The sequence below is a fragment of the Dacryopinax primogenitus genome, assembly GCF_000292625.1.
Source record: "Dacryopinax primogenitus strain DJM-731 SS1 chromosome Unknown DACRYscaffold_23, whole genome shotgun sequence".
Classification (NCBI taxonomy): domain Eukaryota; kingdom Fungi; phylum Basidiomycota; class Dacrymycetes; order Dacrymycetales; family Dacrymycetaceae; genus Dacryopinax; species Dacryopinax primogenitus.
Window position 1 is genome coordinate 608,681 of NW_024467220.1, and position 14,075 is coordinate 622,755.

Here is a 14,075-nt window from a genome sequence, read left to right on the forward strand (position 1 = left end):
CCAACCATGGACTGCGTTAGGCCGCCGGCGTGCCCCTCGGCTCCAACCCCTTGCTCGTATATATGCCCCTCAAGTCCCCATACGCCCTGCGCATAATCCATTCATGACTATTGATCTCCTCCTCCTCCTCCTCTCCCTCCTTATGCGGCTGGTCATCCACCAACCCCCCCCTGAGGCGCTTCATGATCACCTCGTTTTCCGGGCGGGAGAAGTATACCAGGCTGTGGCGCATGAGCCCTGCTTGAGGCCCGGGAGCGGGGACGACACGATGGATGTTTGAACGGAGGATGCATGCTGTGAACTTGACGAGTGCGTCGCCGAGGTTGACGACTGCGCTCCCAGGCACAGGGCGGACATAGACCCACTCATCGTTGTCCGGTCTCCGGATCTGCAAGCCTCCAAGCCAATTGAAAAGGATCGTAATGCTCCCAAAGTCCGTATGCTCGCCAGCAGAGATCCGCTTATCGTCCCAAGGCCTAGGCGGCGCCTGCGTAAACCGAACATGATCCCCCGAAAGATGGTCGATCCTGTGCAGGGAGGCGAGTGTGCCTTCGGCTAGCTGGAGGTGGGTGTTGAGCGTATGCAGCATCAGGTCGATCGCGGCTCTGCAGTTGAGCACGTAGGATTTGAACAGGGGTTGGTTGGTGCTGATTAGGGGGTGGCAGGGGAGCCGGGGGCAGTTTCCTAGCACGTCGTCTTTCTTCAACTAAGGGGGGTTAGCTAGGTGATGAGGACGCTGAAGGCCGCGGGGACGCACGTTGTAGTTCTCTGTCCGGAGGGGCACGCCATTCGGGTCCCGGATATCGAGTTCGGTATACCGATAAGCATAGAACTTGTCCATACTCTGTCCATAGCGTTCTTTCTCCTCGGCAGGGAGGTTAAAGAACACCTGCTGAAGCGCATGCAGCTGCTCTGCTCCTTGTACGATCTCTTCCCCCAGCTTGGAGCCTGTACAATCGAGGTAGAAGAACCCGAGGTTCTTACATGCTGTGTAGAACGCTTCTGACTCGCTGGGGTCGGAGGACTCGAGCCGGGCTAGATTTACGGAGACGAGCGGGGCGGTGGGGAGCCCTTCGGGGAAAGAGGGCAGCGTGTGGTGGATCGTGCCTACCATTGTGAGCAGTGCTAGCAGGGGTGGGCTTTGCGTGTGGGGGAGAACTTGTTGTGCGTGCGGGGGACGGGAGACTTATAGCGAGAGAAAGGTGGAGGAGCACGGCGTAGTTTCCAATAACGAGCTGGTCAGCCTGGGCCAAAATGTCACGTGCGACCTCCACTCAACATGCCGCCAGAGGGTAGGGGGGTAATTCCCCATATGCATCCCTTAGAGTGAGAGGGGATCCGGTCGGCCCTCCACAGGCCCACTCAAATGGACACGTCTGAACGAATGGTAATGGTCTGGAGTGGAATGTCGGCGGGAGTTCCTTCTTTGGCTGCCGATGCGGAGTGCCGAGTGGGAAATGCGGGGCCGGACTGTCAGTCCGACCGGGCGCTCATCTCGGCCGTCCAGGTTAGGGTCTTTAGCGCTCACGAAGTTCACGTTGGGGAGTTGGCGTCAGAGACTTGAAGATACGAATCAGTTTCCAATAACGAGACAATCTGGGTGTAGTACTCCTCTCAAGAACGTGAATTCACCCGATCACCCCAACTCGGCTCCCACACCTCTCCCTCCCCGTTCTTCTTCACCCTGAACGTCCTAACCAGCGCCCTCCGTTCCTTCTCCATCGCCCACTCAAGCCGGGCGATCCTAGACTCCTCCTCGTCCCGCGCTTTCTTCTCCGCCTTGGCAGCGTTGAGCCGCACCTTCTCCTCTTTGTCTAGCTTGACCTTCTTTTGGTGTTTGGCGGCCCGACCGGGGAGGGGGGTGAGGTCGCGCTTTCGCAGGTGGGGGCCGAGGTCCTGTAGTTCGGGACAGAGAGGGCCGGGGCAGGATTTTGAGGGTGGAGCGGGCGTCGAATCTGGTGCTGGCGGAAGAGGGGTAGGATTGGGCTGGTTGGGAGATGCGTTTTCCGTGGCTGGGGTTGAATCTGAGTTCGGGGTAGTGGTGATAAGGGTATCCCCCCCCGTAGGCTCGCCCTGCATCTCCTGTATCTCCTTCCTTCCCTCTTCCACACTCGCAGTGTCCTTCTCCTCACCCACAAGAACCTCCCCATGCCCCTTCGCCTTATGCAAATCCACAAGCCTCACCGGTCCCTTCTTTTCCTGTATCACATGATGCGGCCTCACATCCCCATGGACCACATCCCACGCATGCAGTTTCTCCACAAGCAGTCTCACGCTCTCCCTGTGAAACATGAGCCACCATATTTCCCTCATGAAATACGGACGTACTCTTGGCTCTTCTGCAGATGGGAAAGGGGCTGCCCGATATAGGACATGATGAACAACATGAACCCCTCTCCCGCGTAAAGCCCATAAGGGTAGGGCACCACGTTCCCCCAGAGCGTCTCGTCCTCCCTCTTCAGTCTCTCATACACCTCCGCCTCCCGCTCCAGCGCAGCCTTATGCGCCAGCCCAACTGCATCCCCCGCCCTGGTATCCGCAGCCTTGACAAACGCGCGAATCTTGTACGACCCCGCGTCGAGCACTCCGCGCATAAGGTACCCAGACTCGCCCACCCGTTGCGGCTTATGCAAGTCGAGGGAGAAGGGCAGGCCCGAGTCGGTGTCAGGGAGTCCAGGGCCCCAGAGGGGGAAGACAGTCACGTTCGGCCAGATGGAGCGGAATGTTACTAGGATCGAGCGGGGGTCACGCCCGAGGAGAGAGCGGCGGCTGGAGGGAAGGGGAGGGGGGGTGTTTCGCGAGAAACGGGGACGGCGTTTGGGCTGGGGAGGGGATGCTGGGAAGGATGGGGAGGGTGATGGGGAGACGAAGCCTGGGGAACGGAGATGCGCGCGTGGACCGCGAGGGGGAGGTCGGACGGTAGTTATCGACCGGGCGAGACGGCGGCATCCTGGTTGCAAGAGCGTGTTCAGGGCAATCGTCAGCATACTCGTCGTCCTCGTCGTCTTCAGCATCGTCCTCGTCGTCCAAAGCATGCTCCTCGTCGTCCGTCCTGTCCCAAACGTGATATCGGCGTTACCCGCCAGACCCTATCCTCTAACCCCGACGCCCAAATCAAAACTGTACAGTACCACGCCCACCCTCTTTTGCTCCCGCTCTATCTTTCCCTGTCCTCTCTACCACCCGCGCTCACCGTCTGGCACTCATCAATCGACAAAGGTGCGTATCCCTCTCCTTCTCCAAGTCGCTCTTGCTGACTAGCAGCGGGTAGATGACACACGACTCCGTTTGGTTTTCCAGGCCTCGCAAGTACGGCAAAGGCAGCAGGCAATGGTATGTCCTTCTCTCACCCACACCCTGAGTGAGGACTAACCACCGGATGCGTGATGCGTGAACAGCCGCGTCTGCGCCCATCAGGCAGGTTTGATACGCAAGTATGGACTGGACATTTGCAGGCAGTGTTTTAGGGAGAAGTCGAAGGATATCGGGTTTGTAAAGGTGCGTTTCGACTTTGGTTGGAGTTGGGGTGGTGTGCTTGCTTTGTACGGCTCTGCATCTCATCCCTCCCCCATTTTAAACAATGTCCTCTCTGTCTGCGGACGCTGAACTTTTGACAGAACCGATAAACGCATCCACATACCCGTCGCGGCCTTCGAGAGCCGGAGTCAGTCGGGGAAAAGAGCCTCTACAGGTCGATGGAGGGGACACACTAGCTATAGAGCCGAGTCAGAGTCGTGTGCTCTATATGTCATGGCATGCATTTCCATTTCGTTTCGCGTCTGACGGCTTCTGCGCTGTGCGAGCTGGTGCACGGTAATGTCTCTGAGGAGAGGACTGGGCGAATTCGAGCTCATGATCTTTTGGCTCCCACCCCCATGCCCAACTACCTTTCGAATGACATCTCCCTGGAATAAGTATCTCCGCCCTCTTGAGACTACCATCGGGACACGGACGAGCATGAGCATTCAGCTCAGGTCGAGGAGAGTCCTATCCGACCTGAGCCCCCGGTGTTCGACCGGGTCTGTAAGTTTGTTCCACAATTGAGGCCATGCAGGGTTATTTTGTGTGGGGTTGTTGTGGTCGTGTGAGTACTGGTCTGGGGAGTGATTGTGCTCTTGCTAGAATCGCGGATTAGACAGGCTCGCTTCTTTTGTTTGGCGTATATACAGTACACCAGCAGCCGGTTGATTAAACAACGACTCCTCTACTCGCAGAGGAATTCAAGACTGCCAACTAACCGCCCTCATCCCAGGTGTTCCACGTCCAGCTAACCGCAGCGCACATCCCAGGAGCACCCAAACAGACACAGTCATCAAACCAAAGGCTCCCTCAACCACTCCCTCCTCCCCTCCCTCTCCAGCAGCTCCAACTCCTGCCGGACCTTCGTCCCCCCCTCCAGCCCGCCCAGCACATCCAAATCAAGCCGCTGCATGCTTCTCCCAAACCTCCCGCCAAACGCAGTTGCTATCCCCTCCGCCACCCCTGTCATCCCCCCTTCCCCCAGGCCAGCGCTAGGCAGCTCATCCTGCACACTCGTCGCTCCTACGCCCTCTAGCCCGCACGCTACAACCTGGTCAAACCACCGTACAGGCTCATGCAGTACGTTTAACGAGAACCCGTGTGCTGTCAGCCGGTGACGGACGGAGATGCCTAGGGAGGCAATCTTCCGTTCTGGAGTGGTGAAGAGGCCTGGGGAGGGGGAGGGGTCTAGGGTTCGGAGAGAGAAGGTTTGCTGGAGGTAGTCACGTAGGGAGGACTCGACGTTGTTCACGTAGCATCTTGCTGACATCTAGTCCCCTGACTCAGTATGCACAGTAGCAGAAGCAGAAGAAGGAGAAGGAGAAGGAGAAGAAGCAGTAGGCGGAGGAAGAGCGTACCCCTATCCGACCGATATCCCACAACGGGTAGCCTACGACCTGCCCTGGGCCGTGAAACGTCGTCAGCCCACCCCGATCGCTCTTTACCCAGTCCGCACCAGCAGATTTCAGTCGTGCCGCTTCAAGCTCCTTGACCTCTACTTCTCGCCTTCCGGCGGTATAGACCGGTGTGTGCTGTAGCAGCAGGAGGATGTCTGGGTTGTCCTGGGTAGACTTGCGCAGGTTGAGCTGGAGGTGGTGGATGCTGTTCTGGAGTGCGAGAGTGGGGAGGTAAGGTATGGGAAGTGGGAAGATGTGGTATAATACTGGTGGGAGGGGCATTTCAGTGAACGTTGGTGACAATGTCGAGGAGTGCCAGTGTGGGCATTACTCATAAGGGTCCAGCCTAAACGCCGACGCTTAGACCCGACGCTGACCGTCCCTGTCGGTCGCAGCTACAAGTGACAACTGTTCACAGGACAGCCAACATGGCACACGACCTCTACCGCAGCGCACTCCGTGCTCGGATTTCAAAACTACCAGACTTGCCACCATGGGATACCCGAGCGACTCAAGAGGAGGATGTGGATATGAGTACAAGCACGGGCATGGGTGCAGGGGAAAAAGGAGAGAGAGAGGGAGACGTTGATGAGGAGATGGACGACGAAGCTGGCATTGGGGACCTTCCTAACCTGTGTGTCTGTATCCTCACCTCTATACATACTTTAATCTGACAATGAATGAACGAGGAGTAACGCCCTCCCCCGCCTCACACACCGTTCCCGTACACCAGTAGACTACACCCCCTTAAGCGCAGAAGGCTACTTCGACCAATCGCTCTCCCTCCTCCTCCCTTCCCGGGAACTCGATGTCAGGCTATACTACACCCCTGCCCTCATCGGCCCTGAGGGGGGGAACGGAGCACTCGTGGTCGCGCATCATGGAGCCGGGAGTGGAGCGTTGAGCTTTGCGAGTTTCGCACGGGAAGTCGGGGTACAGAGTAAGGGGGAATGTGGTGTCCTAGCCGCAGACTGTAGAGGGCATGGTGAGCCGCCTTCCCTCCCTCTCCTGTCTCCTCCCCCCCTCACGCAAACTCAAACAGGGAAAACCCGTTCCACCTCCTCGTCGGAAGAAGGCGACCTCCTACTCTCCCAGCCCGACCTGTCAAAAGACCTCCTAACCCTGCTCACAACCCTCTTCCCTTCCCCTTCCCAGGCACCTAGCCTCGTCCTCCTCGGGCACTCGATGGGCGCTTCTGTCGTCCTGGGAGTACTGGACGAGCTCCTCGAAAAGGGGTATCAGGTAACAGGCATAGGGGTGCTGGATGTTGTCGAAGGTCAGCTCTGTCTTCTGCGTAGGGTGCGTTGGCTCAACCCTGGATTCGGTTTGGTTTGGTCTGGTTTGGTATGTAGGGACAGCACTGGAAGCCTTGCCCCATATGCGCAGTCTGCTGCTAACCCGTCCTCCCGGGTTCCCCAGCTTAGAGGCAGCAATCCAATGGCAGTACGTCCCAGCTCCCTCTCCTCAACCCTCCCCAGCTCACTGCACACAGCGTGAAAAACAACACCCTGCGCAACGTCCAGTCCGCGCGGATCTCCGTCCCTCCCCTGTTCGTGCCTGGCCAGAATAACCAGGGCTGGGTCTGGAGAGCGCCGTTAGAGAAAACAGAGCCTTTCTGGGAAGGTGTGTCCTCCCTCCCTCCTCCCCCACGGGAGCCCAGTCCAGCACCTGCTCACCCCTCACTGAAAAGGCTGGTTCACCAACCTCTCCTCCCGATTCCTCACCGCCCGCACCGCCCGTCTCCTCCTCCTCGCAGGTACAGAAAGGCTCGACAAGCCCCTGATGATAGGCCAGATGCAGGGAAAGTTCCAGCTGGTCGTCATCCCCGGTGTGGGCCATCATTTGCAGGAAGATGACCCGGCTAGGACTGCGGGGGTCGTATTGGAGTTTTGGAGCAGGAATGAGAGGGTTTTTGCGGGGGTTAAGAAGGTTGGGGAACGGTAGATTGGGGACTGTGGGAAGAATTGGGAGCTTAAGAGCCGTGCGGGGTGTACGATAGGAAATGGAAATACAAGTCTCCGATTCACGGGTTGTTAGTAGGTTGCCATGTACTGTACTAGCTCAGAATATCTCAACGCACTCCATGTTAGCCGCTTATGCGGGTAAGAGGATGTTCATGTGACCCTCCTCGAGAGAAACATGGGCGCTTAGTCCCTGATCTCCTCCTCCTCCTCCTCCCTGGCCCTCCTCACACCCCCTCCCCCAATGTCCCCCTCAGTCCAACACCTCTTCTCCTCTCTCTCCCTTTCCAACCCCAACACCCTCATACTCCTAAGCACCCAGCTCCTCCAGCTCCTCGCATTCTACATCCCCGCCCTTCTCTACCTCTTACTCGACCTCACCCGCCCCTCCTGGGCCGAGAGATGGAAGATCCAGCCAGGAAAGCATGTTTCCCCCTCTGAGGTAGTGAGGTGCTTGAGGGTTGTCGCGGTTAACAACTTGCTCGTTGCGCTCCCTCTCGGGCTGGGGATGCACGTCATTACCGTAACCTTCGACCTGCCCCCGCCGTTCGAAGTCACCCCGCATATCCCCCCCTTCACCAGGTTCGTGAAGGACATCACCCTCTCCCTCCTTCTCCGCGAACTGCTGTTCTACTACTCCCACCGGCTGCTTCACACCCCAACCCTCTACAAACGCATCCACAAACAACATCATCTCTTCACCGCGCCCATCTCCCTAAGCGCGCAATACGCCCACCCGCTGGAACACCTCCTAGCGAACATCATCCCGATCCTGGCGGGCCCTGTACTGCTCAGGACGCACATTCTCGTTTGGTGGACGTTTTTGGCACTCGAGTTGGTGGAGACGGCGACTGTTCATTCGGGATATGAGTTTGTGCCGAATTTGGGGACGGTGTTGCGCTTGGGGGAGGGGTGTATTCGTCCGTTGTTGGGGTTGGGCGTTACAGAGCCTAGGATTGCGACCAGTGCGAAGACCGAGTCCGACCAGCATGTCCAGCCCCAGTCAACGAAGTCCATGCCCGATCCCAAGCCCGAGTTCGACACCGACACCGACAGGAAGTACAAGTCCAAGCGAATGGGGAACGTCAAGTGGGTCGGCGTAGCGAGGTTTCATGATTACCACCATGAGATGTTTGTGAAGAACTTTGGGGTTATGGGGTTGTTGGATTGGGTGCATGGGACTGATGGTGGCCGGGGCTAGGTAGGCAGTGTCGGAGTCGCCCAGCCCGAGATTCGAGCTGGCTGCATAAGGAGCTGCTAGGCGCTGAATGGTGAGCGCTGAGATAAGAGAAGAGAGACGAGAGAGAGGTTTCGAGGAAGGATATAACAGACAGATGTTCGTTCTGGAAGCTCGGACATGCATATGGGCTGAAAGCTTTGTGGTTAGAAACCAACCCTCCCAGTGAGCAGCCGCTAGATGTATATGTACTTTTACTCCTGTACTCCTGTTTCATGAATACATTCGCGGATTATCTCCGGGTGAATTGTATACATTTGCTAAGAAATATTAGAAAAGAATCAGGGGACGCCGCCAGCTGCTCCTGGTCCAGTCTCCGATCTCCTCTCCGGATCTTGCCACATTGGTCTCGATTCCCTCCTAATGGTGATACACTTGGACAAAACGTTGCTGTTTAAGGGGGTTTTATCCTTCTTCACTTCACATGGTAAATGAATGTCGCCATTCGTATCAGGCTGAGGCTAGAACCCTTGATTGAGTTCAATTTGAATAGACAGCGTCATCCGGGGCGCTCATCATGTTCTACGGAGAAACTCCTGACAACTCCAGGTTGAGTGTCGTACTCTATATCCTTTCTATTGCTACACTTAACACTCCTCTCAAACTTATTCTCTTGTGTGAACCTGCCAAGTGGTCAAATTTGCCTCGGGTGCCGTAGCCGAGGTTGTGAGACACGGAAGAGTCAAAAGCCTTCGCTTAGACTGCAACTGGCCACTAGTACTGGTGCACCTCCCCGAACTCCCCGGTCACGCTAACCTACTATCTGCTGCAAGACTGGTGCCCTAAGAGGCAGTTTATCCAAAACGACCACAATTCCAAAACTCTTTAACAACGCCGCCATCCCTCTGGCACACCTCGTCTCTTTCATCGAAAACTGTTTGGCTGGTTACAACTTACAGTGAACGATGGCAGACGGCCTCGGGCCAGGCCCATCATGGACAGGCACTATCCTCCAAGCGCTATACATCATGCGTCCGTCCCCTCCCATCTCATCTCATCCTATCACAGAAACTAATATCCCGCAGGTCTAAGTAACTGGATAGCGATGGCTGCAACCTGTCTGGTGGCATACGATATCCTCCTCACCCTGCCAGCGGAAATCACCTACATATGGCTTTCACCCCCCCGCACCTGTTCCGCACCTGCTCAATCCCCCCTCGCCCGGATAGGGCAAACGATCTCCGCCCGCAGACCAACCTTTCTCACTTTGTTGTACTTCCTCGACCGGTACGGCGTGCTCCTCCAAGCCGCGCTCTGCAATATCGCGAATATCGACGCTGGCTTGTCCTCCGAAGCCTGTGAGAGGTGGACGTTGTTCAACAACTGGAGTGTGCCTATCGGGATGCTTGTTGTCGAAGGTTCGCCCTCCTCCCTCCCTCCGTCTCTCTAGCAACCTAACCCCGTCCCGGTTCGTGATTAGTCATGCTGGTGCTACGCGTCTCCGCTCTCTACCTCAACAACAGGAGCATCCTCTTCCCCCTCCTCCTACTCTGGTTCTTCGCCCTCGCTCTGATGTGCATCTTCCTCTCCCTCGGCCTATCCACCACCCACCCCGAACCCTCCCTCGCTGCCCAAGTCACAGGCTGCCTGCTAGGCGGAGTCCAGCATCTCTTCTGGACGATCTGGCTGCCCAGCCTCGTGCTAGAAAGCACGCTCTTCCTCCTTAGCGCACTGATAATCCTGAGGCACATAAGAGAGGGAGTGAGAACGGATGTACTCCGGCTCATGGCGAGAGACGGGTTCATGTACTTTGTCGTTATATTCTGTACGCCTATCCCCTTTGTATCGTGATCCGAGCTGATTAGACTAGTTTTGCTGGTATGTCGCACGAGGCTGCTACATGTATGGTATGATATAGTGCTGATCGCGAATAGCTGACCAACGTCCTCGTTCCCCTACTCGCATCCATGCCCTATTACAGTATAATGGTCGAGTGCGGCCTTTCCCCTTCCTCCTCCTGAAGTGGCTAACAGAACCCCAGACTGACCCTCTGCCTGACCTCCATCCTCTGCTCGAGGCTGTACCTCAACCTCCGCCGTGCGGCGTATAGGAAACGCCTGCGAGAGGTGTCCCAGTTTAGGGAGAGGACGTTCGTGAGCGAGTGGACGATACCTGAGGATCTGGATTTGGGAGAAGGGGGGGATGTGTATGTGGGAATGGACGTGGGGGAGGGGGACTGCGAGGACCGGCCGGTGCAGCGGCATGGGGAGAAAGAGGAGAAGAATGTGGATATGGAGAAAGCGAACGATAGCAAGTTGGAGCACTCTTCCCTCTGGTCGCGAACCGAAGACTGGGGGTCTGTCGTCTCCCGCACCACAAGCACGACCCCGGCCGGGACGAGCAGTCCTAGCACGCGTGCGAGCTCGGCTTATGCTGATGCTGGGCTGGGGAAGGGGTTTGAAGTGGAGTTTAGGGCAAGGGGGTGGTTTGAGAGCTCGTGGGGTACTATGGACACGGGGTGAGCTGCGCCGAGTCGTTGACATCTCCACTCCACGGTCGATGGACGACCAACCCTCCGAACACATGAACAACTGGCACTGGACTGTCAGGAAAGCGTCGCCCCTCTGCCGGCCGAAGCGATCCGCAGATCCGCTTCATCTGGCCACGGGGAGGAACCTGCAGACCCTGGCACGGAACGGAAGATCCTGAGCATATGCCGTCAGGAGAAGGGGATGCCGTGTGGGGCCCCAGTCTTCCTTGATCTTTAGATGGAGGCGTACGTTAGAGGGATGGGTCACAGGGTTAGTCTACTAGGCTTCCGTGAATAATCATCGATGTCCTCTTGGTGGGATATCTAGAATTCTTATCTAGATGACCATGCAATGTAGAATACTCGGAAATACAATTATCAAACAGACTCGCACAAGGAAATGTGTCAGCAGAAGTCGGCAGCGGGCGGGAACGTCTTCTGTCTTCTCACCCCTCCGTTCCGCGGACGTCTGTAACGCCTAGAATGAGCCAGAAATACCCGAACTTTCCTGGCGTCGGTACGGTGATCGCCACGGCGGGAGCGAGAGAGGGCGGACGATCCACCTCCACCCCGCCCCTCCACCTTTTGGCGCGCCGACGCGGCAGAGTGGGACAATTCAATTCTTTGTCCACATGCCACTCAAAGGGAAGCAACAGGCCGGGGAGAAGCGGCCGATGAGCGCGCCGGCCGGCCCTGCAACCCCCGCTTTCTCCCCCGCATGGATCTGTTTCCCAATTCATTTTCCTGCTGTCCAATCTGTAATCCCTCAACCTCCCGGCGCTCTGTAATATTTGCATCAAGTCGTACCACGATGCCGACTAAGCGGCTTTATCTGTCCGTTCACTGACTATTTTTGCAGGGGTCAGGCGGAACTTTGAGGCGGCGATGGTGAGCATAAGGCGGGTGGAGGGTGCCGACGCCTACTTATACTCGACCTGGTGGACGTCCTCCTCCACACCCCGCCTCCCGCCCCATCAACCATCTTCCTTTCGCCAAGGTATACGAAGCCCAGCTACCCCTAATACCACATACAGTCAGACAACAACATGGGTGACGTTCCTGCTTCCCCGGCTTGGGCTTCCCTGCCTCCTTTCCCCGATCACCTCACCACAGCGCCTCTCGTTACCCTCCACCTGTCCAAGCTCCAGGAACACGACCCGGCCGAGCAGGCAGCTCTGCTGAAGTGCGCTAAGGAGCTCGGTTTCTTCTACCTCAACCTTACCGGGTGCACCGAGGGAAAGCAACTGTTCTCTGACGCCCAGCAGCTTCTGGACTTGGAGAAGCGCTTCTTCGCCATGCCCGATGAGGAAAAAGCTATTTGCGATCGCGATACTGTCGAGGGAGGCTCGGGATACTACGGCTGGAAGAAGATTGGAAGCGCTGTGATGGACAGCAAGGGAACGCCGGAAAGGCACGAAAACTATACCGTACGTCGATCCTTGTCGCTTGGCATCACGCTTCGTCGCCCCTGCCAAGCCTTCCAAAGATCATGATTCTGACCAGTAGATTGCCAGATCAAAAAGGACGACATCGTCGGGAACTGCACGCCGCTCGCTGCTCCCCAGCTGATCAAGGATAACTTCCCTCTCCTGCGCTCCTTTGTACTCAATGCGCAGAAGCAGGGCATACTTATGCTCCAGCTGCTTAACGAGTCGCTCCAGCTCCCCCCAGGCTCGCTCGAGAACATGCATCGCCTGCATGCGCTCTCGGGCGACCACGTGCGGTTCATCCGTGCTCCGGCTAGGGGAGAGGGTAATTCCGACCAGACAGCGGCGGAACACACTGACTTTGGCTCGCTCACCATCCTCTTCAACTGGCTCGGAGGTCTGCAGGTCCAGCTCCCTGGATCGAAGGAGTGGGTGTACGTCCGCCCCATCCCGGGCTGCGCGATCATCAACCTCGGCGACGCGATGGTCAAGTTCTCTGGCGGGCTGCTCCGGAGCAACATGCACCGCGTGCTCAACCCTCCTGGCAAGCAAGCAAATGAGACGCGGTACTCGTTGGTATACTTCTCCCGCCCGGAGGACGACGTCGTCATGCGCCGTTTGGAGGGCGGACTCGTTGAACAACAGCCGAAGAGCGACGTGGTTGAGCCCGAGTACACCAGCAAGGAGTGGATCCTGCGTCGCGGGCTCGGCCCGAAGACGTCGGGGTTCAAGCCGGAGAATTGGATCAACTCGAGGGGCACCGAGGGCGCAAGGAGCACTGTGTAAGTCAAACGGGGGTGTTCGCTTGGATTAATGGGGCGAATTGCATTGAACGAGATGATATAGCGGCTTAACTGGCAGGAAGGAGTGAATATCACAAGGGCTTGGGATGGGCACTATCCTTCGTTTCTGGATTTGATGTGCAGTGTAGAGTAAGGGTTGGTTCTTTCATGTACGATGTGTTTCAATGCGAATAGGTCTCTCGATAAAGATGCGTGATGAGAGGTGTTGGGTTCCATAGGAGGAGGTCATGTTTTCCGCCAAGAAGCACGTGACGAACCAGTTCTTGCCTCTTCGGTGGGCGATTAAGGTGCTGTAGTTTTCAACGAAACCATGCGCTTCGCTTAGTAGGTGGTGATAAGAATGCGCACCGGAGAGGACAGGAGGCTAGGTTCAGAAGGCGGCTGTCCAAGGTGCGTCAGTTCGTGCGAGGTTCCTTCTTTTCTGTGAAGCAGCGCAGGACGTGCCCGGCAGCGCAGGAGAAAGGGACCTGAGTGACAGATTTGTTTCTGATTTTAGTCTGGGTTACTTGAGACACGAGACAAGGAGAGGGGAGAGCAACTCCCCCTTGACCTGAAAGGTACTGACGAATGGAGACTGCCAAGGAAGCCAAGCCGCCTCAGTGCAACCTACTCCGATAAGCGCCAACTGGGCTGATAACGACAGATCAGGAATAGTGAACCAGGGTGGGGATTCAGTCGGATTCCGGTTGCCTTTTCTTCATAGCACCGCGAGCCCCAGAGGCAGGACCAGGGAAAATTGAAACACTTGTCTTGGCAGATATAGTGCGACCTGACAATGAGAAAGGTACAACAACAGGGTTTGCGGGGCGAACCAGGAGCATATGCCTGGTTACAACCATCAACACCCTCTAGTCAATCAACAATAGTGGTATTACCTCGAGACCTCTGGAGAAGTTTGAACGCTCGCTGCTGACGTTATCACAGGTTCTCATCCAAATACACGAGAAACATCACCGTCAGCTGTCGAGTCGCTCATTTTCCGACATACCACGAGGATCCGCGGTCCTTTGTGCCATCCCCACTCTTGAAGTAAGTTCAGCCGTCACATGCGGTTCCCCTTGATCAGCTCCCGCATGACTATATCGCACCTCGGGGACATAGTGAAGGCCATTCAGTTACCCGCGAAAGAGACTCAAATCGATTTTCCGAGCGTTTTCTTCTTGCCAACCGCCTTATAGATATCACAAGAGAATCGTGAATATGCGATTGCATAGCAGGCGCTCCCGATGAGATGGAGAAACGCGGCAGTCTGGGATAATCA

The 14,075-nt window shown here is 56.6% G+C and overlaps 8 protein-coding genes across 8 annotated transcripts; 5 read left to right on the top strand and 3 right to left on the bottom strand.

Moving 5' to 3' along the window:
• Positions 1-16: 16 nt before the first annotated feature.
• DACRYDRAFT_111989 (Clavaminate synthase-like protein) lies at positions 17-1,114 on the bottom strand (the record flags this gene model as incomplete). The annotated part of the gene is made up of 2 exons (XM_040769323.1): positions 17-706; positions 758-1,114. 2 exons carry the CDS (start codon positions 1,112-1,114, stop codon positions 17-19), a joined length of 1,047 nt encoding a protein of 348 aa, XP_040624352.1.
• Positions 1,115-1,614: 500 nt separating this feature from the next.
• DACRYDRAFT_119537 (uncharacterized protein) lies at positions 1,615-3,014 on the bottom strand (the record flags this gene model as incomplete). Its single annotated transcript, XM_040770814.1, has 2 exons — positions 1,615-2,281; positions 2,329-3,014. The coding sequence occupies 2 exons, from the start codon at positions 3,012-3,014 to the stop codon at positions 1,615-1,617; spliced, it is 1,353 nt and encodes a 450-aa protein (XP_040624353.1).
• A 168-nt stretch (positions 3,015-3,182) lies between these two features.
• DACRYDRAFT_25186 (ribosomal protein S14) lies at positions 3,183-3,777 on the top strand. Its single transcript, XM_040774050.1, has 4 exons — positions 3,183-3,219; positions 3,272-3,333; positions 3,399-3,498; positions 3,618-3,777. The coding sequence occupies exons 2-4, from the start codon at positions 3,272-3,274 to the stop codon at positions 3,624-3,626; spliced, it is 171 nt and encodes a 56-aa protein (XP_040624354.1). The 5' UTR covers positions 3,183-3,219; the 3' UTR covers positions 3,627-3,777.
• A 370-nt stretch (positions 3,778-4,147) lies between these two features.
• Positions 4,148-5,198, bottom strand: DACRYDRAFT_85030 (lipoyltransferase; the record flags this gene model as incomplete). Its single annotated transcript, XM_040776712.1, has 2 exons — positions 4,148-4,789; positions 4,878-5,198. The coding sequence occupies 2 exons, from the start codon at positions 5,196-5,198 to the stop codon at positions 4,313-4,315; spliced, it is 798 nt and encodes a 265-aa protein (XP_040624355.1). The 3' UTR covers positions 4,148-4,312.
• Positions 5,199-5,344: 146 nt separating this feature from the next.
• DACRYDRAFT_119539 (protein phosphatase methylesterase) lies at positions 5,345-6,964 on the top strand (the record flags this gene model as incomplete). Its single annotated transcript, XM_040770815.1, has 6 exons — positions 5,345-5,550; positions 5,606-5,901; positions 5,959-6,192; positions 6,269-6,359; positions 6,409-6,539; positions 6,607-6,964. 6 exons carry the CDS (start codon positions 5,345-5,347, stop codon positions 6,858-6,860), a joined length of 1,212 nt encoding a protein of 403 aa, XP_040624356.1. The 3' UTR covers positions 6,861-6,964.
• A 2-nt stretch (positions 6,965-6,966) lies between these two features.
• On the top strand, positions 6,967-8,078 carry DACRYDRAFT_85037 (sterol desaturase; the record flags this gene model as incomplete). The annotated part of the gene is made up of 2 exons (XM_040776713.1): positions 6,967-7,751; positions 7,968-8,078. The coding sequence occupies exons 1-2, from the start codon at positions 7,122-7,124 to the stop codon at positions 8,076-8,078; spliced, it is 741 nt and encodes a 246-aa protein (XP_040624357.1). The 5' UTR covers positions 6,967-7,121.
• A 941-nt stretch (positions 8,079-9,019) lies between these two features.
• DACRYDRAFT_119541 (uncharacterized protein) lies at positions 9,020-10,883 on the top strand (the record flags this gene model as incomplete). Its single annotated transcript, XM_040770816.1, has 6 exons — positions 9,020-9,086; positions 9,140-9,472; positions 9,535-9,879; positions 9,925-9,932; positions 9,989-10,042; positions 10,088-10,883. The coding sequence occupies 6 exons, from the start codon at positions 9,020-9,022 to the stop codon at positions 10,574-10,576; spliced, it is 1,296 nt and encodes a 431-aa protein (XP_040624358.1). The 3' UTR covers positions 10,577-10,883.
• A 747-nt stretch (positions 10,884-11,630) lies between these two features.
• Positions 11,631-12,797, top strand: DACRYDRAFT_91721 (1-aminocyclopropane-1-carboxylate oxidase; the record flags this gene model as incomplete). Its single annotated transcript, XM_040777017.1, has 2 exons — positions 11,631-12,011; positions 12,099-12,797. The coding sequence occupies 2 exons, from the start codon at positions 11,631-11,633 to the stop codon at positions 12,795-12,797; spliced, it is 1,080 nt and encodes a 359-aa protein (XP_040624359.1).
• Positions 12,798-14,075: the final 1,278 nt, after the last annotated feature.

Coding starts and splice junctions, on each gene's coding strand:
- DACRYDRAFT_25186 (XM_040774050.1), top strand. CDS start 3,272: ATGACACACGACTCCGTTTGGTTTTCCAGGCCTCGCAAGTACGGCAAA. Junction 3,334..3,398: donor GGCAAAGGCAGCAGGCAATG/GTATGTCCTTCT, acceptor ATGCGTGAACAG/CCGCGTCTGCGCCCATCAGG.